Source organism: Rhododendron vialii, chromosome 8a (genome assembly GCF_030253575.1).
Source record: "Rhododendron vialii isolate Sample 1 chromosome 8a, ASM3025357v1".
In the NCBI taxonomy this organism is placed as follows: Eukaryota; Viridiplantae; Streptophyta; class Magnoliopsida; order Ericales; family Ericaceae; genus Rhododendron; species Rhododendron vialii.
The window spans coordinates 33,902,657-33,925,052 of NC_080564.1; the positions used below are offsets into that span (position 1 = coordinate 33,902,657).

General features: G+C 39.4%; 3 protein-coding genes across 6 annotated transcripts; 1 reads left to right on the forward strand and 2 right to left on the reverse strand.

Annotated features, from left to right (window-relative positions):
- Positions 1-937: 937 nt before the first annotated feature.
- Positions 938-3,827, reverse strand: LOC131299277 (large ribosomal subunit protein eL28y-like). Of its 2 annotated transcripts, none has more exons than XM_058324920.1 (4): positions 3,605-3,827; positions 3,334-3,500; positions 2,221-2,384; positions 938-1,246 (listed from the first exon to the last, which is right to left on the reverse strand). In XM_058324920.1, exons 2-4 carry the CDS (start codon positions 3,479-3,481, stop codon positions 1,124-1,126), a joined length of 435 nt encoding a protein of 144 aa, XP_058180903.1. In that variant the 5' UTR covers positions 3,482-3,500; positions 3,605-3,827; the 3' UTR covers positions 938-1,123. The 2 variants fall into 2 exon arrangements, with proteins under 2 accessions (XP_058180903.1, XP_058180904.1); XM_058324921.1 differs by having other exon boundaries at positions 3,334-3,495; positions 3,605-3,692.
- A 977-nt stretch (positions 3,828-4,804) lies between these two features.
- LOC131299231 (uncharacterized protein At1g51745-like) lies at positions 4,805-12,911 on the reverse strand. Of its 2 annotated transcripts, none has more exons than XM_058324864.1 (4): positions 12,778-12,911; positions 12,066-12,377; positions 7,706-8,619; positions 4,805-6,161 (listed from the first exon to the last, which is right to left on the reverse strand). In XM_058324864.1, the coding sequence occupies exons 2-4, from the start codon at positions 12,254-12,256 to the stop codon at positions 5,101-5,103; spliced, it is 2,166 nt and encodes a 721-aa protein (XP_058180847.1). In that variant the 5' UTR covers positions 12,257-12,377; positions 12,778-12,911; the 3' UTR covers positions 4,805-5,100. The 2 variants fall into 2 exon arrangements, with proteins under 2 accessions (XP_058180847.1, XP_058180848.1); XM_058324865.1 differs by having other exon boundaries at positions 12,496-12,867.
- A 1,290-nt stretch (positions 12,912-14,201) lies between these two features.
- On the forward strand, positions 14,202-20,831 carry LOC131299265 (uncharacterized). 2 transcript variants are annotated; one of them, XM_058324911.1, is made up of 11 exons: positions 14,202-14,496; positions 15,181-15,246; positions 15,367-15,434; positions 15,697-15,730; positions 15,860-15,929; positions 16,421-16,478; positions 16,567-16,692; positions 17,178-17,269; positions 20,005-20,074; positions 20,244-20,322; positions 20,438-20,831. In XM_058324911.1, the coding sequence occupies exons 1-11, from the start codon at positions 14,490-14,492 to the stop codon at positions 20,515-20,517; spliced, it is 750 nt and encodes a 249-aa protein (XP_058180894.1). In that variant the 5' UTR covers positions 14,202-14,489; the 3' UTR covers positions 20,518-20,831. The 2 variants fall into 2 exon arrangements, with proteins under 2 accessions (XP_058180894.1, XP_058180893.1); XM_058324910.1 differs by having other exon boundaries at positions 14,206-14,496; positions 20,005-20,089.
- The last annotated feature ends 1,565 nt before the right edge of the window (positions 20,832-22,396 follow it).

Genomic DNA, 22,396 nt, shown 5'->3' on the forward strand with positions numbered 1-22,396 from the left:
TCATTTGATTAGCTATTAAGATATCCTTCCTTGGTACACGTATCCAACGTAAACAAGTATATGTCCCACGTTTATACAAACAAGACTGGTAGGTATATACGAGCATAATGCCTGACCAAACAAGGGAGAAAGCAAATTTAATTGACAAAGTCTTGTTGCAAATTAACTGTTGTTTTATTGTTACTACCGTTCGGGGCACACGCTATGGAATTGAATTCCTAGGACGGTTAGAGTTATCAAGAACTGTTTTGAGACGTGCATGAGGTTATAGGAGGATGTAGGCGACTGCCTGACTCATTTACATGTTTACCCTTACCTTCTTCACACGGATTCGTGGGCATTTTGATGAAGGAAAAAGCATGACAAAGCTTCAAAAAAGGGAGACACCAAGTTATGCTCTCCTTTCATATATTAGAATAGATTCTACAATGTTTTTGTCGGTTCTCGAAAAATTAGAAATCTTTAGAAAAGCTTACTATGGAAATAACTACGAGAAAAGCTAAGTCAGCAAAGCGATAACTATAAATTCTCCATAAGTAGGATTTGAACCTGCGATCAATGAGTTAACAGCCGACCGCTCTAAAGTTTGGAAGTCGTTTGGCAACAAAAGTTCACGCAATTGGCCTGTGGGCAACTTGGTCAATTCAGGCAACTACACTTTCGTTTAATTGCACGTTGTCAAATTGATTTCTTTTACAGCCTCTTGAGTCCTGCGTGTATAAATGTTGGCGTACAAGTATGATGATGGCTACTACTTTACAACCTTTGTTACTAAAATAACAGAAAGAGCAAAAACTACACATACGACCTAATAAAATCGATCAAAAGATAAACGTGTTTTTTTTAACAACGCAGGTGTCCAGGACTCGCACCTCAACTAATCTGGGGGACCAATTCGACCGCCCACTTGCGGGGGTCCCAATTAATGCCAGATCCATGTAAAAGAGTCCTTGTCATATGGTATTCTACTGATAATCCATGCGGGAGTCAAAACTGATAAATAGGCAAAAGCCACACAATAATGTGTCTCTTTTGTTCTCAAACCGTGGGGAAACAACATACTTCTGGAGCTAGAAATTATGGAAAAAAGAACAATTCTCATCCTGAATTTCCTAATATGGATCTAACAAGCCTGCCTATTCCTCTTCTTCACACCAGATTTGGCAACCTTAAGGCTCCGCTGCACAGCACTCAGCCTCGCAAGGGCTGCATTCTTCAGATCTGGCCTGTAATAGTTATCTGCCACCTGCAATACATGATAAAACAAAAGAAAGTGAGATTTGGTAAGATGAAACTTTCCTCAACCATGAATACATGTATTTCCTAAAGAAAAGTTGACTTTGGAACTTTAACTGAAGCAACCAAGGGAAAATACACGGATTCAATAGTTACCCAACTTCATCATTACAATCATATAACCAGCAAACGACTGAACGCTATAGTGTGTATTATTAAAAATCGCAAACCAATCAATAAACAGGTCCATTTCATTAAAAAAATTCCCTATAGGGTTTCCCAAATACCAGCTGCTTATTCCTGCCCCACCGCGCCCCCCCCCCCCCCCAAAAAAAAAAAAAAAAAAAAACAGATTTAAGCCAGAAGAAGCTTAAGAAGTTTAACTTTTTGTGCGTCGACAGAAGAGAAAACTGCTGCTCTTCTTCCACTGACCAATTTCCTCTGCTACAACTCAAGAAGTACGTTAAGTTTAAACTGTGGTCCATCAGTATCAAGTCGCAAAACTAATCTATCCTTTGGGAGATTACATGCAAATAGTCACATGATGGTAGGGATACACTAACGGCCGCTGATGCATATTCTTCTATTGGTACCATTTCATAACCTAGAGAACCAACACATGGCTAAACTCCATAAATCAAGAAAACTGAGAGCATTTGGCAGACCCATCAGCTTAATTCAGCTTCATAACTATCTTTCCCAAAAGACGAAACTAAATGGTCTCACCACTGTCCAATAGATGTTATTAGCACTCAATGCTCTCTACAGTGAAACCCCCCTTCTATTTCAGTAATTTAAGTACAGCTGCAGTTTTCTTTTCCCTTCGGAATATAACCCAATTACATTACGTCAATAAGAGTCCCTAATCTCCCCATGTTTCAGTGAGAAACGGCAGATCATGTGATTGACATATACAAGGCAATAAATAAGCAACAAATTGCACCTAAATTTAACAAAGAAAGCGACATCATAAAAAGTTAGTACCTGATTTGAAACTGCCTTCGCCATGCGGCGGAACTCCTTCTTCATCACAGTCTTGTGAAGTAGACTGGCAGGTTTTCCCTGCTTCCTGGTCTTTGTTGTTGCAAGCAACACAGATTGATCTTTGCCCCCTGGTTGAATGGTCACAGTTTTCTCATTCGCCAGCCCTATACCATGAAAAGATTACCATCCATGTTTAGAAGATGCACATAAAGATCAATAGAGTTGAAATTTATGAAAACGCGTATAAGAACCCTAAGTCACTGTATGATTGTGTAGAAAAATGGATAAATTGAAAGTTGAGCAAAAATCAAACTCAAATTGCGACGGTTTAGAAAAATAAAATAGGAAATAGAGCCTTGATATATTTGGGATTTGGCACATGATGTTGCTTGCTAGCTTAGGTTTACTTTTCTATTGTTAAAAGAACAAACAATTGCCCCGAGGTTGAATTAGACATGGGATTGAATTTATAGCGTAGGATTGCATTTCCAAAACCAATGCAATACCCTCATTAATAGGCTGATGAGATTACTCATTATGAGTCCCACCAATCAAACATTGCCATAACATACAAAAGAGATTCAACTCAATCACGACAATCGAGCAAACATGAACACTCTGTTTTCAAACAAAGAGAAATCTACGCTTGAAAACAGAAGTTAAAAACAATAAACTGTTATGTATCTTCACAAGAACTAAACATTTCAGTGATCAAAATCTATGTTCAGAAAACAAAATTCAGAAATGATAAACTTCCGCATCTATTACTATTATAACAGGAACACCTCTTTTGATAAGAAAGTAGTTCTGAGGCTGTCTCACTCTCTTTTTTCCAACCTTCTATCCCTTTAACTACCTAAAGAAACTACCAAGGGAAAAAAATTGCGCCCCAAATCTTCTCTCTTTTCTATTTTCACATCCCAAATTTTATCACAGATTAATCTCAATCCTAAACTTTCCCCCTTTCCATCTTGTCCATATAACATGATTTGCACACGCATTGTGTGCGCCCGCCCGGGCTTCTAGCCATCACAAAAAATGAACATTTCTGATACATAGAGCTTTCTATTGAACCAAAAAAGAAAAATTAAAGTTAAGTCATTCACGTGTTACCTGAGTGCTTGTAGGAATTGAGGTTGTAGAGATTGTTGCTCTCTTTGCTGAACTGCACACTGGCACTTCCGTTGCCGAACTCCTTCACGAGGAACGAGTTGTTCTTCTTCACGATCTCCCATATCAAGGGCCCTGGTACCGTCGCCATTTCCACACCTCCTCCTACACTGCAACCACAAAGTTAGGTTTAAAGTCAGAGATACACATATGCAAAGATACAGAAATTAATCTGTAGAGAGAGAAGGGGGGGGGGGGGGGGGGTGGGAGATACCAAGGGATTAACTTCTGCTATCAACGGCGAGTGAGTTCTGAGTAATTTGGAGACGGACGACGGTAGTTAACTAACTATATATCCTTGTGGGAGCTTCTAAATTCACTCACCGTTTTTCTATCTGCACGTAACTTACGGTTCTGTTTGGAACTTGAGAAGGGAAGAGATGAAATATACAGTGTCGAGAGAAGTGTAGTGCTCTGTGTTTTGTTATTTTCTGCCCTCTTTTTTCCTCAAACCAAACAAAGGGAAGAATTATTTATTTCCAATTCCCTTGCCTTCCTCAAGATCCAAACGAACCCTAAGGTGAAAAAGGTATCGTTCTTTCACTTTGCACCCCATAATCCCAGACCTAACCTGTCCGTCAGAACCCTAACTTCACCACCTTCTCTTTACATCGATCGTCTTTTGCTCTCTTATTAGTTATTTCGACCATTTTTTCCTCTCTTGTACATTCGATTCGCTTAGCTATGAGCGAAGGAGTTTGGTCTCGGCGTAAGGCCTTCAAAGTGGTGGTAAAGGGTGTCAAGATGGAGAGGGAGGTGGGTGGCAAATTTAAGATTTTCGAAAGAAAAAATGCATGACAAGATGGTGGAGCTAGGCAAGAGGGGAGGTGGCGGGCCTGGCGGCTAGAACGAGAGGTGTAGCCTAAAGAAATTATCACAAAATGGTTCTAGGACGGTTTCCCAACAGTTGCCCCACCGCGCCGTTATGGTTGCACGCAAATGTGTGGTGAAAAAGTGGTTATCGGCACTAATCCAGGACCACTCGAATCGAGGGGTGGTGGTGCAAGGCTAGAGAGAGAGAGCATGTGGATCGCTACTCCCAAGGCCTAGGGTTGTAGACAAAAGACGCAAGTGGTGGAAGAAAGAGTGGCAATTGCAAACGAGAGCAGTGACCGGCCAGCAAGTCAAGGGAGACGTGTGTGTAGGCCACTTCTTTCTACACCAGCTTAAAAACAAACTGAACTCTGTCCGGACAGTTTAAGTACAACAGGCAACATCCATACTGAAATTAGCAGCCAAATGGGAGAAAACATCGCGTAGAGTCTTGGAAACCTGCAAAGTGTGCAAGTTAGCTTTCCAAGAACTAAAAAACCCAGAAAATACAGCGTCAAATCGTCTGGTTACCAACAACATCAGTACCCTGGGACATACTAAATCAACTGCAATGCAAGAAAAATAAGTACATGATATCAGATAAACATAACCTACGCTCGGATCACCAACTTTACTCCTCAACTAATGTTAAATTATGTACACAATCAAACCAGCCTACTTCATTTTCCTCCTCTAATAAAATTGTATGATTATTATTATACAAGATGGGATTCTACCTTCTGGGCAGAATGTACAGAGCTGGAAAATGAGCATAATTAACGGTTAAAAATTTGCTGAAACTAGGCCTGCCCAAATGAATCAAAATCCCTACAAAACAAAAACAAAAAACAAAAACAAAACCAAACAACCATCCACCCTTCTCCAGCTACAGCAACTTCAAGAAACAAATTTCACGGATCGCATAGAACCGTTTAGTGATGCATTTATCCTACTGAACACTACTTTCAACGGGACACAAGCTACAGCAGGGCCCTTGATCTTCTCCACCACTGGGTTCTTCTCGTCTTCAATTCGCCTGTGAGTACCAGTTAGTGAAGACAATTTACGTATCTTCTTGGAAACGTGCCCATTTTTCCTAGTCTTGGGCGATTTACTAGGCGAAACACGATGCAAAGGCAAACGCTTTGTAGGAACCCTTCCACCTCCCAGGTTTGGCTTCACTTCATAATCCATATCAACACCTTCCAAAGCAGATGTATCATTCTCTTCTAGATCATCCAAGTCACAGCTGCTACTAGTAAAATAGCATTCGGGCTTGAGCCCAGGCCCAGTCACCAAAAGATCACAGAACCCATCATCCAAAACCTCAACTGTAAGAGGGTGACCTATTATTGGTTGACTATTCAATTTGCTCATGAGAGAAATATATGGAACATGCTGAGGACGATAGCTTGCTTTCACCTCTAGATTAACATCGTATAGACAAGAACCCATATCATAACTTCTGAGAGGAAAATCTGATGTCTGATACTTAGGGTTCAGTATAAACCGGGACTGGCGATAGGGGAGTGACCTTTGCGTAGTTTGAGAGCAATCAGGTAAAAGTTTCACTTCATGAGGCGCCTTGCAAGAAATATGCCCACTCCATCCCCAGTAGTCATTTATCTGGGATTCAGTAAATGGTCTGTGCTCTAAGCTTGTTAAATAAGCTTTGGATTCTTCATTGATATCTTTATACTTTCTTGAATCTTGTCTTTTATTTTTACTAGTATTTCTTGAGTTTCTCTTTCCTTTTATTTGCCACTTTGAAGAACCTTTTTCAATGCTCTGGCTTATATTATCAATATCAGCAGCACCTGAACAGGTAGAGCCGGACTCGTTCAGTTCTTCATTTCCTCCCAAAGATAGAGTTTCAACTTGACTGCTTTGACTAGATTGCCCTCCAGCACCAGCCTGAGGCTTTTCGGAAGAGCATGATACCAAAATCGGAGCAAATCCTGGTAGAATACAATTGGCAAATCAGAATAAGGTGAAAATATACTCATTCAGTGAAGGCGCCATATAGGATACATGGGGCAAAGAAGAGAGAGCATGTAAAATAAAAACTGCAATTGGAAGGTAATGCAGAGCACATAGACAACTAAGAAATTGGTGATATTCCCTACTATTGCTCAACAGCAAGACTCCCAGAGTTATGAAACCGAATGAGTAGCGAACAAGACCTTAATGAGGTGGTAATAAAAGCATCAACAAGTCATTGATAAGCTTAATGTACATGAGAAGGGAAAATAAATTACCAATAAGCACCAACAAAGTTAGCAAAAAATCTTGGCAATACGAATTCCCATATGCATGCATGAGGAGGTTATCATCTCCAAACCAACATTTCCGATAAAAAAATATTGGCCTCTCAATCCATCTAATAATAATTCAATTCAAAGTAGTATAACTCAAATGTCCATAATTTGAGAAGTGCTCTCCCACCCTTGTTTCCCTTCTCTTATTTTCCTTCCTTTTAACATGCCCATCCCAACATTGCTCACAGCTTATTATACTTGCTACATATTCAGATAATGAAAGAAGCCAATTCTTGTCGAGCAAATAGGAAAACCTAAACCTAAACCTCACTGTCAATATAGTTGTGTCCCCTAGTGTGCAAAATAATCAAGTAATTAAAACATTTTCCTTGAGAAACTCCAATCAAACCAAAAATGAATTCCTAATTACGGAGTACTAGTAATTAACAGACCAAGTGGAAACTAATTCTCAATTTACAAGCACTAAAAATAGATCCAGTGAGTGATCCTGATGTTCAGGGGAAATGGGTAATGCAGGCTTCCTAGGTCAAATATGTAGTTCAGTGGTCAGTTTGGCTACAAAATACAATTAGTTTGTGATCCAGTGATGAGAGAACATAGACTAAGGTGGTTTGGTCATGTTTACCATAGACCCGTTGACGCAGTAGTTGGGAGGAGTGATACGCTTACGGTAGGTGATAACTGATAACACTAAGGGGAGAGGTCGACTGAAATTAACTTTAGAAGCGGTAGTGCACAAGGATCTAGGTTCACTTGATATTACGGAACACGAAGCCCTTGACAGAGCTAAATGGAAAAAAGAAAAGAAAAGGGATTCATGTAGCCAACCCCAATTGATTGGGACTTGAGGCTCGGTTTGGTTTGGTTTGGTTAGTTTGTGATCCAGATGATCATACATCATACAGGCTTCCTAACCCCAGTAAAATTTCCAAAACATAGGAATATCTTTGTTGTTATTTTTCTAGTCTTCACCTAATATTAGGATAAACCGATTAAGGTAATTTTTTAACTTATGTCTCTATTATCACAATTAGCCTAAGGTGAAGGGATTGATCACTGTTCCTAAACGAATGTCCCTATTAAACATATGTCTCTATTATCTCTATTTCATATTTTACAACTTAACTATCACCTCAACAGAAACAGAAAACAGATAACAAAGGGAAGGTAGATGCAAAATAATCTAAAACTCTGGGTTAGTGTACTTTTATAATAAAGCATACCTTCAGGGTGCTTTTCCTCCCCCACAAATGGCACATCAAATAATTTGTCGCACGAACCGTTCTCAGGTAACCCTGACATGCTTGAAATTTCATTTTCCTTCTGTTTGTTATTAACAAGAGATACATCAGAAGCATGTCCAGATGCATTCACTGAGATTCCGTTTTCACACGAAACTCCCGTACTATCCGAGTTATTAAGCACCACTGATAAGCTTCTTTTTGATTCATTGGACTCTAGTCCAGAAACCTTGCTGTCAGACACTCCAGGGAGAGGTGATCCATTTGGACTGGGAATTTGTTCACAAGTAACTGGAACAGACACCATAGCTGTACTCTCTAGAACCTTTGTCAAGGGGCGGCGACGATTTTTCCGTTTTAAGAACTCATGAACATGGGCGACTTCAGATCTCTTCCTCTTCAAAGATGACACTACACCCATACCCAAATCCTCAAGTCCTCTCATACGCTTAACTCCCTCAGTTCCATCATCTTCTGAATCATTCGGCGTCCGTCGTGGTCTCCCTTGCTCTCTAGAAGCACTGACATGATTTGGCTCTTCAAATGATACAACAGACTGAGACAATTCCTGTGGTGAATTAGAATGGTCTTCAAAACTACTTGATTCCTCATCCATGTGTCCAATCTCTTTGCTAGAATGAGGCACTGCCGGTTCCTCGAATAAAAGTTGTTTTCCACCTGATGTCCCCATTTTTGAACTGACATCCTGATGATCTTTGGATTGATGAGCACTTTCAAGCTCAAGAGCATGAAGAATGGCATCTTCCCGCCGAGCATACTTCACTTGTTTCTTGGAAGAACTAGCAGCAGAAGCTTTGGCTTTTTCAATGCACTCATCATAGTCCCCACAACGAAATGCCTTCACCCGTTTAGATTTTTCAAGATTATACCAGTCCCTAGAAAAAAGAAAAGAAAACCACTTTAATACAATCAAGAATCAGTTTTTAAAAAAAAAAAAAAAAACCCGAAAATTAGAACCCTTGTGAAGCTATTCAACTCTTAAATTTTGAGAGAAGAGATCAAATTAGTTCAACGTAAGTTTCTTCTTCATAATCAAAACTAGTATAAGATAAGTAATACCTAAACAAGTACGTCTGGAGAGCGTGACTACAGCAAGAAGTAGAAGAATAACAAAACTTTGGCTCTTACTGTAAGCAGTAATTTTTTCAAACACAATGATAAAGGCAAAGAAAAGATAAAGACAACCATTGAGTCCTTAGACTGCTGAACATACAGCACTAACATCAAGCCATGGTCTCCAGATGCATTATCAAATTGCAATGTTCCGGCAGAACTTGAATATGACTAAGATGATCTCAAACATACAGCCAACAAGCCTTTCGTTTTCCCCAAGATAGTGAAAAGTTTAGATTATCAAGAGGCTCATCGGTACTTTTTCCCTCTGATTTGGCAATACAATGAAGACAAAAGTTATGTGGTATAAAGAATTAGGGCTTAAATTTTCCATCCAAACTGATTGCGAAAATTTAGTTCAAACTTTAATGCCCATTGCAAATCATTACTAGCAACTGTTTTTGAATCTTACAAAGAATTGCAAACGATACTGGAAATCTGTTTAGCAGAGCTGTTCCCCAAAACTGTTTTGAGATGATTCCATAAGAATGTCCATTATTAGGAAATGCTTTACAAGAATGCCCAGAACTGTGCCGAGTCCATGCTTCCAGGGGGGCAACAAAGCTGATATTATAGGCGGCCAGGTGGATGGTTGATGTTCAAAATATCAAACAAGACTAGTACATGTATATGCCTTACTTCACAAATTTGGCAACCTCCACAGAGACACTAGGCTGTGGGTCATCAATGCCTTGTTTGGATTCAAACTTGAATAAAATTTTCCAACTCAAAAAACACTCAGTACCCCTATTTCCAATCATTACTCTCATTTCTCTCTCCTCTCTCCAATTATTATTCCCATTTCTCTCTCTATGTTTCTCCACTCATTACCCCTATCTTCAATAATTACCCTAATTTCTCTCTCCACTCATTACCTAAAAACCAAACCCAAATTTTTTCAAAAACTCATCCAAACAAGGCACAAATCTACTCAATCATGCATAGAGAAATTTGGAAGCCCAGCTTGAGCTAAAGTCCCTTTAGCCCTTCCAGAACACTACTACAGATGATTTCTTACTTGGATGATACAAGTGACGTAACACCCTAGAACAAGCCAGCACCACACATTCCATCTAAGAAGCACGACCTAGGACACAGACATAGAAACAAACACAAATACAGACAGACAAAGAGCCAAAACTAATGGAAACTAACACTAACTGAGACGAAAATGAAAAGTAATGATAACTCTACACATCAATATCTGATCCATTAGAATACAGATCACAAGGCACAGGCGACAAGTATGTCATAATTAAACCTGCAAAATAAACTTTATAAATATCATAAAGTGAGCAAGTGACCCCGCCAGGTCACCATTTGTGTCTCAAGACATGCGTTTGGCAGGTCCCACAAGTGTCCCTTTATTATATTCAACAAAATTATTTGTACTCCCATCAGTATACCCGACATGCCCCTGGCATATCCGACATGGATACCGCAACCTCTTAGGCATGTTGGTGATTCATAGCATTCCATGTTTGGGATAATACCCAACCTTTATGGCCCTCTACATTACCATCCAAGAGTCCACACTTCTATTGTACAGTTTCACCACTATCATGCTAAGGATGATTGACATTTGACATGCCCTTACAGCTCTTCAAAGTCAACAAACACTTTTCTTCTACATTGTTTTCTACCAAATTCCTGTCATAATGAAAAACACACCAAAATGCGACTCCTCATTGCAAAATGTTAACCATTCTTGCCAGAGATGCAAATAACTCCATACTTCCTGACATGTCCATTGTCCATGGTCACCAACAACAACAACAAGGTCTAGCCATCCAGACAGTGATAGCCATCATCCTCTCCTATGTGGTTTGCTCCTTTATTTCCAAAAAGGCATACTGCAGATCTCTGCATGAAAACATTGCTCGTTCATCCACTATGTTCCAAAAGTAATCCCCCATCTCATCACAACACTTTTTACAGACAAAATTCACATTGTCTCGACAGAATGAGCGATCAGCTTAGAAGGATTACCCAAGGTCTAGCTATCCAAATCAATGCATGCCTTCACACAGCACACGCACACACGAGAGAGAGAGAGAGAGAGAGAGAGAGAGAGAGAGAGAGAGAGGCAACCTCATATTCCCACGATGACTAGAGTTAGACTTCAAAAAGACTTTAAGTTACGGTTCTGAATAACAGAGCACATTAAAATGTCATTGCACCAAAAACATGCAAGTAGGCAACCACATGCCTGATGCCTCTTACCTTGAACTAGCAGCTAAATGTAGGTTGTGTATTTTAACTAGCAGCCAATGAAACGCATTGAAAGGGTACTCCCACCTGTATGCAAAATGAATAAGGAAGCCAAAACTACTCAAGCAACCTTTCTCATTATCAAGTGTCAGAAAGTTGCGGAAAGCCTGACTACAGTAGAGATCCAAAACAAACCCACAAACCCTGTACTCTATTATAACAAGAAGTTCCCTAACGCCCTTCAACCTCTCACTGAAAGATCATCGCGTCCGTCCATGCTGTATAACTATAATTTTCTTGGAACAACAGGAAGCAAACACCAAGTCTAATTCCTCCTATTCCCAACTTTCTGTCATTTCTAACAATAAAGAAGATCAATTGCAAAACCGAACACCGAACACCCCCAAGCATGGGCAAAGAATCTAATGGTCACAGCTCAAGAGTCACACAGCAATGAATGAGAAGACAGTTAACTCGAGTTGTCATCTTCGTTTACATTCAAAACCAGTTCGCTGAACTCACATTTTCTGAAATAAATTGTTTATGAAAAGATCCTTTCACGAGCTGTGCACCATACAAAAAAGTTAACGTACCACTCTTCCATTCACCATTATGAATAAACAGAGATCTGACACCCTATCAAAGATTTAACTTCTCAAGACGGCAATCCTGTTCATACTATCTCATGGCATCCTCCCCCTCCACAACAACCAACATCCCAAGCCCAACAAGTTCAATAGCAGGACAAGTTATATCAACAACATCAAGGCTTAAATTAAGACCATAAAATGCCTCTAACTGCAGCGCTCGAAATGAAAATCCGCAGAAACATATCTAAGCCTCTATGAAACATTAAAGAGATATAGCATCACAACATGAGTTTGAATCTTAAACTACATTACTATGCCACACGCATATAAAGTCAGCAATCACAGATTCACAGTAAAGTTCATGAAAAATGGAGGATACTCATGTAAATTCACAAATGGGTACTTACACACTTGCATCCTCTCTCCCCAGAAGCTTCACAGGAGTACCGGATCTTGGCGACACCAAACAACCTTCAGACAATTCATCCACTCCCACTATCCGGCCAGGCCACCACGACCCGTTTCGACGCCGCACCCAAACCAACCCGCCAACAGCCGGATCAATGGCCTTCGCGTTGGTCTCACTTGAACTACCCATATCTCAAAACCCACAGCCGGATCTCAGAAAACCAACCTCAACCCTCCAGTCTTAACCACATTGAAGTCCCAACCGCCACAAAAGTACCTCCAATGAACAAACTATATATCCCCCTTTAAACCTATAAACATAGAGGAAAACACACACACACAAATAAAAAAACAGAGATAAATTCCAAGCACGCATGCAACAAAAATACCCACAAAAGTAATATACATATGCATACATGTTTTACAAACCTGAACAAATGTCAGAAAAAACCCCAGATTAGAGGGTTTATGGGGCAAAGAGAGATCTAATCCAGGGGAAACAGAAGTTCCACAGAAAACAGAAAGATCTATTTTTGGGTTTTCCCTTTTTCCTCACATACCCATGTCATTGTATCCAAAAAAGATTCCTGTATATATATCTCTATCGATCGTTTATGTGATTTACGACGTTTTCTGGGTTTTTTCCCCTCAGTACTTGAGGATGAGAGATGAAGCAGTTTGGCTCTAGTACAGAAAAGCAATCGGACGTACCTTTTTTGGTGCCTTTTTACCAAAGACAAGAGGGTTCAGAGAGAGAGAGGAGAGAGAGTTTTGAGGGAGAAGGGAGTAGAGAGAGATTTTGTGGTACTCTTTTTTTTTTTTTTGGGATGGTAAGAGGAGGAGAAAAATAAAAGGAAAGAAATTGGTTTTAATACGGCGCGACAGGTATTATACTTGTATTTCTACATCTGTCCCCGCATGCAATAATGGGGGCCCACCCCGGTAACGAGTGTTGAATCTGACGGTCGTGAAAGAGGGGTGTCGTTTTGGGCTTTGATGGTAGACGGCTGTGATTGCGGGGTTAAACTAGTATTCGAGAAACACACTTCGCATCCTTGCACATTGACAAAATTTAATTTTGAGAGCCCTACTTTAGATTTCTCAAACAACCGGCTTGGGGTAATTCTATTCGTCTTCCACTCATATATAGGCCACATGCCCCTTAGGCTCCGTTCCAGAACACCTTAAAAAATAAATACTTATTTCACATTTTCAAACTCAAAAATAATATAAATGAAAAATAATTTTTCAATTTTTTTTTGCACCGTATTAAAGATCTCAATGAGATCTATCAAACAAGATACATACTGATAGGAAAATAATTTGCGTAAGCACATGATTTTTGAGTTTGAAATTGCCTTCTTAAAAAATAAGTACTTATTTTCCTTTCCGGAACGGAGCCTTAATCTAATGGCATATGAGGTGAAGGCTTTGTGTTGAAAATTGTACGCTACCTAATAAGGCTACTAATATAATCCCTGTGTGCCCCCTCTTTCTATCTAATTCTTTGATCTCTGCCATTGTACTAATTTTGACATCCAGCCAAGTAATTATTTTATTTAGTTGAGTCATTCCCTTTTAAATCTTGAGCTATTTCTTTTGATAACTTTGCCAATGTATTCTTAAAAAGTACTTAGAGAGAATAGAAAATCAATCATTCATCCAATCCAACTATACAATTTTGTTGTACGAGAAAATTATAAAATGATAATGACTTTATTATGTAACAACTAAGGTGAAATCAAAATTGAAAACCAAATACTTTGGTACCGGGGCCAAAGGGAGTGCGGAAAGTTTAAGGCCAGAGTATAGTAGAGGTTGACTTGCATAATTTAAGTAATATTGGTTGTGTTTGTTGAGAGTTTAGTTTAGTTTAGTTTAGTTTTGGTAGTGGATGGAGAGAAAAATAGAGTTATGATTGAAGATATGGGTAATAATTGGAGAGAGATAGAGAGAGATATGAAAGTAATAATTGAAAAAATAAGATAATGATTGAAAAAAGAAGCAAAATAATGATTGAAAAACAAAACTAAAATGGCAAACGAACAAAGCCAGTAGTATATGTTTGTTTTGCCAAATTAGAAGTGATCATTGCCAAGTGAAAATTTAGATGGGTGCAAAGTGTATTTTGTCCGAATTTATCACACAGAAGAGATTCCCGTGTTTAGCGACTGTCGGCTGCGATTGCCTGATTGAACTTCACTGTAAGCATCATGTGATGCGCATACCCTAGTTGCTGTGTGAGTGGAAACTTTCGAGTCAGAAACGAGAGCGTGGTTTCTCAATCGGCCTAGGTTTTCCTACCCTGTCTTGCCATACTAATCTCATAAGAAGTCGTTCAGCATTTACGAATGTATATATAAACACAGAGAGAGAGAGAGAGAGAGAGAGAGAGAGAGAGAGAGAGAGGAAATCAAACCACCATGACTGGTAAAGACACAATCTTCATGTGTTTATATTGAATTGGGTTTTGTGTATTTCTTCTTAAAGACGGAATCTTCATGTGTTTTCAACCTTAATCCTCGATAGAACTGAAATTTGAGTCTTTCTTTTGAGATTATGATGATTGAAGGATTGGTAGCACTCGCGAGGTATTGATTTTGAGGAAATATTACCTGGGATGTCATATTTGATTAGCGAATTTCTATGGGTGTTTTGTGTTTAGTCATTTGAGGATGTTAAACTAAAGGGTTGTAGTTGTGCAAACCATGGGAGTTATGTCATTTAGATTGATGGAATGGGCTACTTTGCCTAGTGTCATGCCTTTCTATTGATTTCATTATATGGCTTTGTGAATCTTGGTTATTCATTGTTTGCAATGGTGTATATCTGCATTAGTGAATTGAAGAAATGTTGCTCATGGGTAAACTATGAAAATTATCGACCGGAAGTATGTCTGCCCCCTTCGCAGCTTAAGGCTCGCCCCTTTAGCTCATGGGCTTATGCAGTCCACGACTTAATTAATGTGCATTCAAAATAGATGGGTTTGGTGATTGAATTGCGTCTTTGTGGTGGACAAATGAACGTGTTGTGTAGGTTTGATGCTGTTATGGCCATGCTTATGTGACCTTTTGTGTGTTGTAGTTCTTTTCTATACTAAGCCTTTTTTGACAGACCATGCGCTGGACCAAGAGATGGAAATTGAGGCATTGGAAGCCATACTTATGGATGATTTCAAAGGTTTGAATGTATTTTGTGTTTGGAAAATTGTTACCGAGGACCCAAAATCCTCCATTTTATTTTACTTGGTTCCAGGTAACGAACGAGGTGTTTTATTTTCTTCTGCTTATGCAATGCCAGAAATTCACTCAAGCGAAAGTGGGCTAAACACTTCTAATCGATGCTTCCAAATTACATTATCTCCTCAGGTACAAACTCTCCTTTGTGCCATTCCCCTCTGTGTAGTAGTCAAATGATGATAGCATGTGGTAAAAACTATGCCATTGTCATACGCTTTGGAGTGAACTCTAGCAGGGAAATGTTTTTTCTTTGTTCCCCATTGTGGTATATATATACATTAGAGGGGGAAGTGCTATGGACAATGGAACAAAATCAAGAGGACATTCGCTTGTTATTCTTCTGGCTGCATTATGCTTTTAGGGTTACTCACCATACCGCTCTTTCTTACAGGATGACGATGCAGATGAGTCAACAGCCCCTGCAGGTTTTTGATTTCGTTGGTTATGAAATACTCTATTTTTTCCGTTTTGAGTTTGTTGCTGGTTTCCTACTTAAGGAGCCAGGACTTTGGAGTACCTAACAGCATGAGCTGTTGCCTGAACCTTTGTTGCAGTTTGCTTGGCTTTAATTTTCTCACATACGGAAAAATATCCAGATGAACCACCACTTCTGAATGTGAAAAGGTTGGTGATTTCATATTTTTGTTGTCAATACTTGTGCTAGTAGTGCTTTTGTCTAGTGTCCATTTTTGACCACCATGTTACTGTATGGCAGTAAGAACGAACCAATGAACAGCTCACCCCATTGATGAATTTGCTTGACTTGCTCTGCACTTTCTGAACATTGGAACAATACAGTTGGTTTTCCCATTGCCTTTGCAACAGGAAATATGGAGTTATGTTCGTTGCCATTCTTGTCAATTTTGTGTCAACCATGTGTAAATGACCGATTCCTGGTTTTATGCCTCTCCCCAGCAGCTGAATAATATAATTTTGAGTGTTTTTAGGTTAACGTATCATCTTCTGCACTACTAGTTTTGCTGGAGAACTGATTAGAACTAGGAGCGGCAAAGGACCTCGATGTTGGATTGTCCAACGAGTTTGCTGATGACTGATATTTCTTGTATCTCTTGTCATTCAAGATGAATTTTTTTCTCTCCTTTGATATTTTCCAGTTTAAAGGGAATGCATACTTCGGATCTCAAGATTCTAAAAGAAAAGCTTGATCAAGAGGTTTGAAGCACTTGTTGCTCCCATTTGCAATTTTCTTTTACACTTATTTAACTCTTCATCAAGCACATCTCTTCTGCAACTTTTACAGGCATCCGAAAACCTTGGTATGGCAATGGTCTATACACTAGTTACATCTGCTAAGGAGTGGTTGTGTGAAAGATTTGCAGAAGATGTTGACGAAGGGAACACGGAAGAGGAAGAGAAGAAAGATGAGGTATGATTATGTGGTATGCTGCTACTGCCACTGTACATGCTTTCTAATTTGAAAATGTAGTTGTTTTGTGGTTGCCCAGCATCTTTAAGTAACATTAAGCCAAAACTCTGCTCTGTTAAGTGCATAATATGTTACTGTAATTCATAAGGCCGCTAGTCTTTGTATGTTATTTAAATGTAGACACTAACAAAAGTTATTTACAAAATTTGTTGATTTGTCTACTATTTTCCTCTTTGCATACCCTAAGTTGTAATCTCAGAAGGGCCTATCAGCAAATAGTTGACATTTTTAATACCTCGTTCAGCTTTAGATCGCCAGCAGACTCGGAGCTATCGATAGCTATTGAATAAAAGTGAGACATGGTTTGGCGATAGTCTTTTGTTAAGATTGATTAGTACTGTGGGACCTGCACTCGTTCTCTCTCCTTCTCTCGCATGTCTTCCTTTATGTTTCTAATGGGGCACTACTTTCATATTTTGTTTCAGATAATTATTCCCCATGGAGAACCGGTTACTGTTGATACATTCATTGCTTGGAGAGAGAGGTTTGAAGCAGAGTTAGCGCTAGAAAGAGCCAAGTAAGTTTCACTAGTAGCATCCATCTCTTTATCTACTCTTTCCTATGAGCAGAGGTTCATCTTCTCATTGTCACGTCACGTCACGTCAATCATGAGAAAGGTAAACAGGTGGGTAATGAAATTAAAAAAAAAAAAAGGGTGAGTAAGGTTGTGAGGGGAAAGCAATTACAATGGTAGACTTAATGTCTTCTGAAAAGATGGGCATCCTATCTGTGAAAACCTTCCTAGCCTCCTACTACTAGAGCTTACCTCTGGGGAATCCGTGCATTCAATGGTCAGTGTGTACCTCCATAGTGCCAAGTCTTGAACCTTTAGCACCAGGAAACACAAATGGGAGGCATGACAAAATCCTTGGTTCTAATACTTGATTTTCCTGAAAGAATCACATCAAGATCATATCTTCTCTTGTACAAACTGCTCCATGAAACTCCTTTCAGACAATATATTGGTCGATACCATTAGCTATTTCTTAATTCTCTATAAAACTCCTTTCTGACAATATATTGGTCGAAAACATTAGCTATTTCTTAAGTCTCTAACCAAACAGAGCCTTAAATCCCAATCATTGGGCCAAACCAAACCAAGCCTTAAGTCCCAATCATTGGGGTCTATCACATGAATCCGTTTTCTCCACTGACCTCTTTCAAGTGCACCGTGTTCTGTGATATCCAAAAACCTAGATCCTTTTGGACTAACGGCTCTGAAGTCAATTTTGATCTACCCCTCCCCCTTAGTGCTACCATCTACCTCATCCATATCGTTCCTCCTAACTACTGCATCATTTGAACTATGGTAGCCGTTAGACGTGTCCAAACCATCTTAATCTTTTGTCCATCTCATCTCTATTGGTGTTACCCCTACTGCGCCGCAAAATTTTTCTAATGGCTCTGAAGTCAATTTTGATCTACCCCTCCCCCTTAGTGCTACCATCTACCTCATTCATATCATTCCTCCTAACTACCGCATCGGCCGATCTACGGTAGCCGTAGACGTGTCCAAACCATCTTAATCTTTTGTCCATCTCATTTCTATTGGTGCTACCCGTACCGTGCCGCAAAATTTTCGTAAGTCTCTTTAATGGACGAAAAACATTCCATAGTTTCCTTACAAAATATAAGTAAAAGCATCTTGAAGTTTTGAAAAAGAAAATTGATATTCGTGCTTCACTTTTCACTGATGGCGTTCCACTTTGTTCATGAAGTTACTAGTAACTTCACGATAAAATTGGAGTGCCATCAGTAAAAAGTGGAGCGCGAAAATCCGTTTCCTTTGAAAAAAGAGAGAAATCTGGATCATTGCTTAGCGAAATCCTAGACCCACGTAGCACAATATCCGGTAAGCCCGGAGTCGAATCCACAGAGACGGTGATGTGTGTTGCTCAAAAACTCGGGTTATTACTATTAAAAACGGGCTCTTAGGTAGCCACCCCTTGTCGATTGATTGAGATTAACTAAAACCTAGAAATTGATTGTACTTTTCAGATAATTAAAAGGAGGTACAGTCGTAAGGTTCTTAGCACTCGCAACCATGCCGAATTTATCTGCACCATTCGGTGTTCATAAAAACGTTACTTTAGAGAGAAAAAGTTGCCCCGAAAGATGCGAACCTTTATGGTCGCTGTTTACCCATGTGCAGCGGAGAACAAGTTTTGGTCCCCCGTTCTCCGCCACTTGAGGGCTCTGACAATGCCCGGATTCGTCTAAGGGATGTACTTTAATAACCTAAAATTGCCTTTTCTAATGATTTTGAAATAGGAGCAAGGTCCGTCTTGGCCACGGCGTGCTAATCACCCCGCGGCCCTCCCTTTACGACTACTCGCTCATCATAGAATAAGAAATAAGAGAAACCCTAGTTTGAAACATGCTTCTATTACTTGAGATAGAAAATAAACGAGAGATTAATACTAAACAAACACAAACGAAGAACTTTTATTAAGAACAGGAATTGAAACGAGTTACCGAAGTATGAAATCTTGAACGAATCGTCGAAAACTTGGAAAGAAAGAGCTCTCAGGAAATCTACGTAAATTCAAAGCTGCTAAGTAATGTTCGGAACCCTAAAAATGAAGTCTGGGGAGCTATTTATATTTTTTCCCCGAAATCTAAAATTAAATTAACAAAATACAATTTTTTTCACGCTAAGGCCTTTGGTAGCGCTACTGCCCAGAGCTGTAGCGCTACGGGTTTCTCTGTCTCCCCAGTGATGCATTCTGTAGGGCTACACTTCTGAGCGGTAGCTCTACCGCCTACGTTAGTGAGTTTTCCGTGCATTGCATGCACTTTTGGCACCTGACGCCTCCATCATGTCATCCGACGCCTCACGCCTCTGTCACGACTTCCCTCGGCGACGTCCAACACGGCCTCAAGGCCTTGCAATCCAAACGTGGCGCGAAAACCGCCTTATTTCCTGCGAAACTAACAAAAACACAAAAAACAAGACAAAGCACGGTATCAAGTGGAAAATGAAATAAAACGTGCCTCTAACGCGCTAATATGCCCTACTTAGGCGCTTATATCTATGATATTGCGTGCCTATCAATCATTAAAGTACATAAGGAGATATCAAAAGCATGAAAACAATCAGATTAATATTCAGTTTCGAAAGTTCAAGATATTTTGTCCTTATATTTGATACAAAGGAACATGAAAAATACCAATGTGTTTGGGCACAAATGGACTGCTTTCTTTTTTGCATTTTTATTTGGTTCGATCATTGTCACATGCATCAATTCTCAGGTTAATGCCCGAGTCTGCACTTTCTGCACCCAAGGAAAAGAAGCTCACAGGCAGACAATGGTTCGAAAGTGGAAGAGCTTCTGCGGTACTTAAATCTGAGCAGTTTCTCCCTCTTGTGTGGATGCATGAAATTTTTAATATGCTAAGCATTGCTTCCTCTCTTTTTTTTCCCAAAGACCAGTATGGCTGAATCAAATATGTAATAGTTAAAACAAGAGGTGCTTTTTACTCTTGTGCAGAAAGGCGCAGGACCAATTGCTGAAGGATCTGATGTGGAAGATGAGGAAGACATTGACTTTGATGATGAGGACTTTGAAGGTAAAATTCTGACTCTCCTCTGAACTTTTAAACATGGGAGGATTGATGTTTAGACCTCATAGGAACTAGGATACAAAAGAAATCATTTTTTTTTACATCTTTGGTTCAATGGCAGATGATGAAGATGATATGCTTGAGCATTATCTGGCTGAGAAATCAGACACATCGTCTCACTCGTCAAGGAGAGCCAATTAGGAGGAGGAGAAGATGTGCCTGAGCACTGTACTCACCTCACTTGTCAAGGGTGCATATTGGAAGGAAAACAATCTTGTAGTTTGAATCATTGTATTTTTGTTATGAGGGATGGCTGGGATGATGAATTTGTAGACATTTTAGCCTTATTTTCTCATGTATTCATTTTTGGCCACTTCACGTTCTGAGAGAGGATATATACAGTATATTAGGTTGCTCACCGATAATTTTTGTATCAAGAAGTGACGATGTCTTCTGAAGTTGGGCTGTAGTTTGTCATTTTGAGTGTAATGAGAAGAATTAAGCATTTGACGATAGTTGAATGACGTTTTCGAAATGTAGCTTGACAAACTTGGTTGAGATCCATGGTATATCTGTTGCCTGTTGCAGGAAATATGAAAACTACTACTACTTCTTATTTTATCACTTATGAAAGAGTTGTGTGAGATGAAAGTCTCATGCATGGTTTTGAATGAGAGAGAGGGAAAAGAAGTGAGGAATCATCTTTTCAACTCTGACTTTCCCTTGCCTTTTTTCTGCTGCTTCAACTTCAGCGACTTGAATTCTCGATATTTTGCTTTCTTTCTTATCAAACGAATGACATCTATGTCAGGAAATGCCCTTTAATTCCTATGATAAAATGTGGACCATTTATCAACGACTCAACAGCTTCTTGTTTTCGCTTCCCATAACAAATCCATTCTCTGTCAATATCTACTATTAGGCCGAGAACGTAGATAATTTCTCCCTCCAAAATCAACGAAACAATTTTCAAAACACCAACGTTGCCCTCATTTTCTCTCCTTTTTTTAATCACTGCACTCATTTTCTCTACCTATAGATATTCCAAACATAACAAAAAACAAGCCTCAACGTCAAACCCCTCTCTCTATTCATAAATATATATTCTCAGATGATATCGCTATATTACCCCCCAAAAATTAGTCTAATCACATCATAACCAAATAAATCCAGTTGTGTTTAGATATGCATGACACTCCCATCTGCATTTACTTCAGAAAACTCAAATTCATGCCCAGCTGGCCATATGTATTGTACAAACCACCTATCAATCGATGTTCCCCATTTTAGTTTCTTGTAGCATCACAATATATATTAACTTTTTTTGATTTAACCAACTCCTTCAGTCTGCCCCCTTTCCCCCTAAACCTTTTGCATGCCATGAAAGCATCTACATAAAATAAAAAACAAAAAACAAAAAAAAAAACAGTTGTATACAACCTATAAACCTTAAGATGAGGCCAACCAGTCAATTTGGGATCTCAACCACCTTAGGAATCCTTTCTTCATCCAAACTCCTGTAGCCTCCACAATTCTACTAATCACCTCTATCATCACCATCATAACATATTAACATGTACCCAGTTTTTTGGTCGTGCCGCATGTCGAGTTAGCTTCTTTAACATGCATGCAATCTTGACTCTGCTGGGGCCAGGTAGATGAAGCCACATGATGAATTATAGGCCCAAACCTCCATTCGACTGGAACCCAACTCCATGGAATATGGTCTGGTTTATGACATCCATCTGTTCTGTTAAGATTTGAACCTTCCATCTTGGACATGGTTTCAGTGTTCCATCCTTGAATAGGGATCCCTTAATAATTTCTTCTGAAGAGATGTTGGTAGATTTTACTATTGCGATCATTTTAACCTATTTTGTGTGTTTGGTTGTGGTGAAAGTGGTGGTGAATTGACGGTGGTGTAGTAATAAGATATTGCGTTGGGGATCAAAACCAAACACTCACACACAAATTGAGCTTAACTATTATTGGATCACAAGCAATAACATTACAAAAAAAAAAAAAACTCTCCAGAGGAGCACCCTTCTGAGCTTGTCTCCCTCTGGTTCTCTCTCACCCT

Excerpts from the sequence above, each read along its gene's own strand:
- LOC131299231 (XM_058324864.1), bottom strand. The coding sequence starts at position 12,256 with ATGGGTAGTTCAAGTGAGACCAACGCGAAGGCCATTGATCCGGCTGTT. Across the intron at positions 8,620-12,065 it reads GGGAGAGAGGATGCAAGTGT|GGACTGGTATAATCTTGAAA; the intron begins GTAAGTACCCAT and ends TCTTTTTTCTAG. Across the intron at positions 6,162-7,705 it reads GGAGGAAAAGCACCCTGAAG|GATTTGCTCCGATTTTGGTA; the intron begins GTATGCTTTATT and ends GTATTCTACCAG.
- LOC131299277 (XM_058324920.1), bottom strand. The coding sequence starts at position 3,481 with ATGGCGACGGTACCAGGGCCCTTGATATGGGAGATCGTGAAGAAGAAC. Across the intron at positions 2,385-3,333 it reads CAATTCCTACAAGCACTCAG|GGCTGGCGAATGAGAAAACT; the intron begins GTAACACGTGAA and ends TTCATGGTATAG. Across the intron at positions 1,247-2,220 it reads CGAAGGCAGTTTCAAATCAG|GTGGCAGATAACTATTACAG; the intron begins GTACTAACTTTT and ends CATGTATTGCAG.
- LOC131299265 (XM_058324910.1), top strand. Across the intron at positions 15,731-15,859 it reads TGAGTCAACAGCCCCTGCAG|TTTGCTTGGCTTTAATTTTC; the intron begins GTTTTTGATTTC and ends CCTTTGTTGCAG. Across the intron at positions 16,693-17,177 it reads AGGAAGAGAAGAAAGATGAG|ATAATTATTCCCCATGGAGA; the intron begins GTATGATTATGT and ends ATTTTGTTTCAG.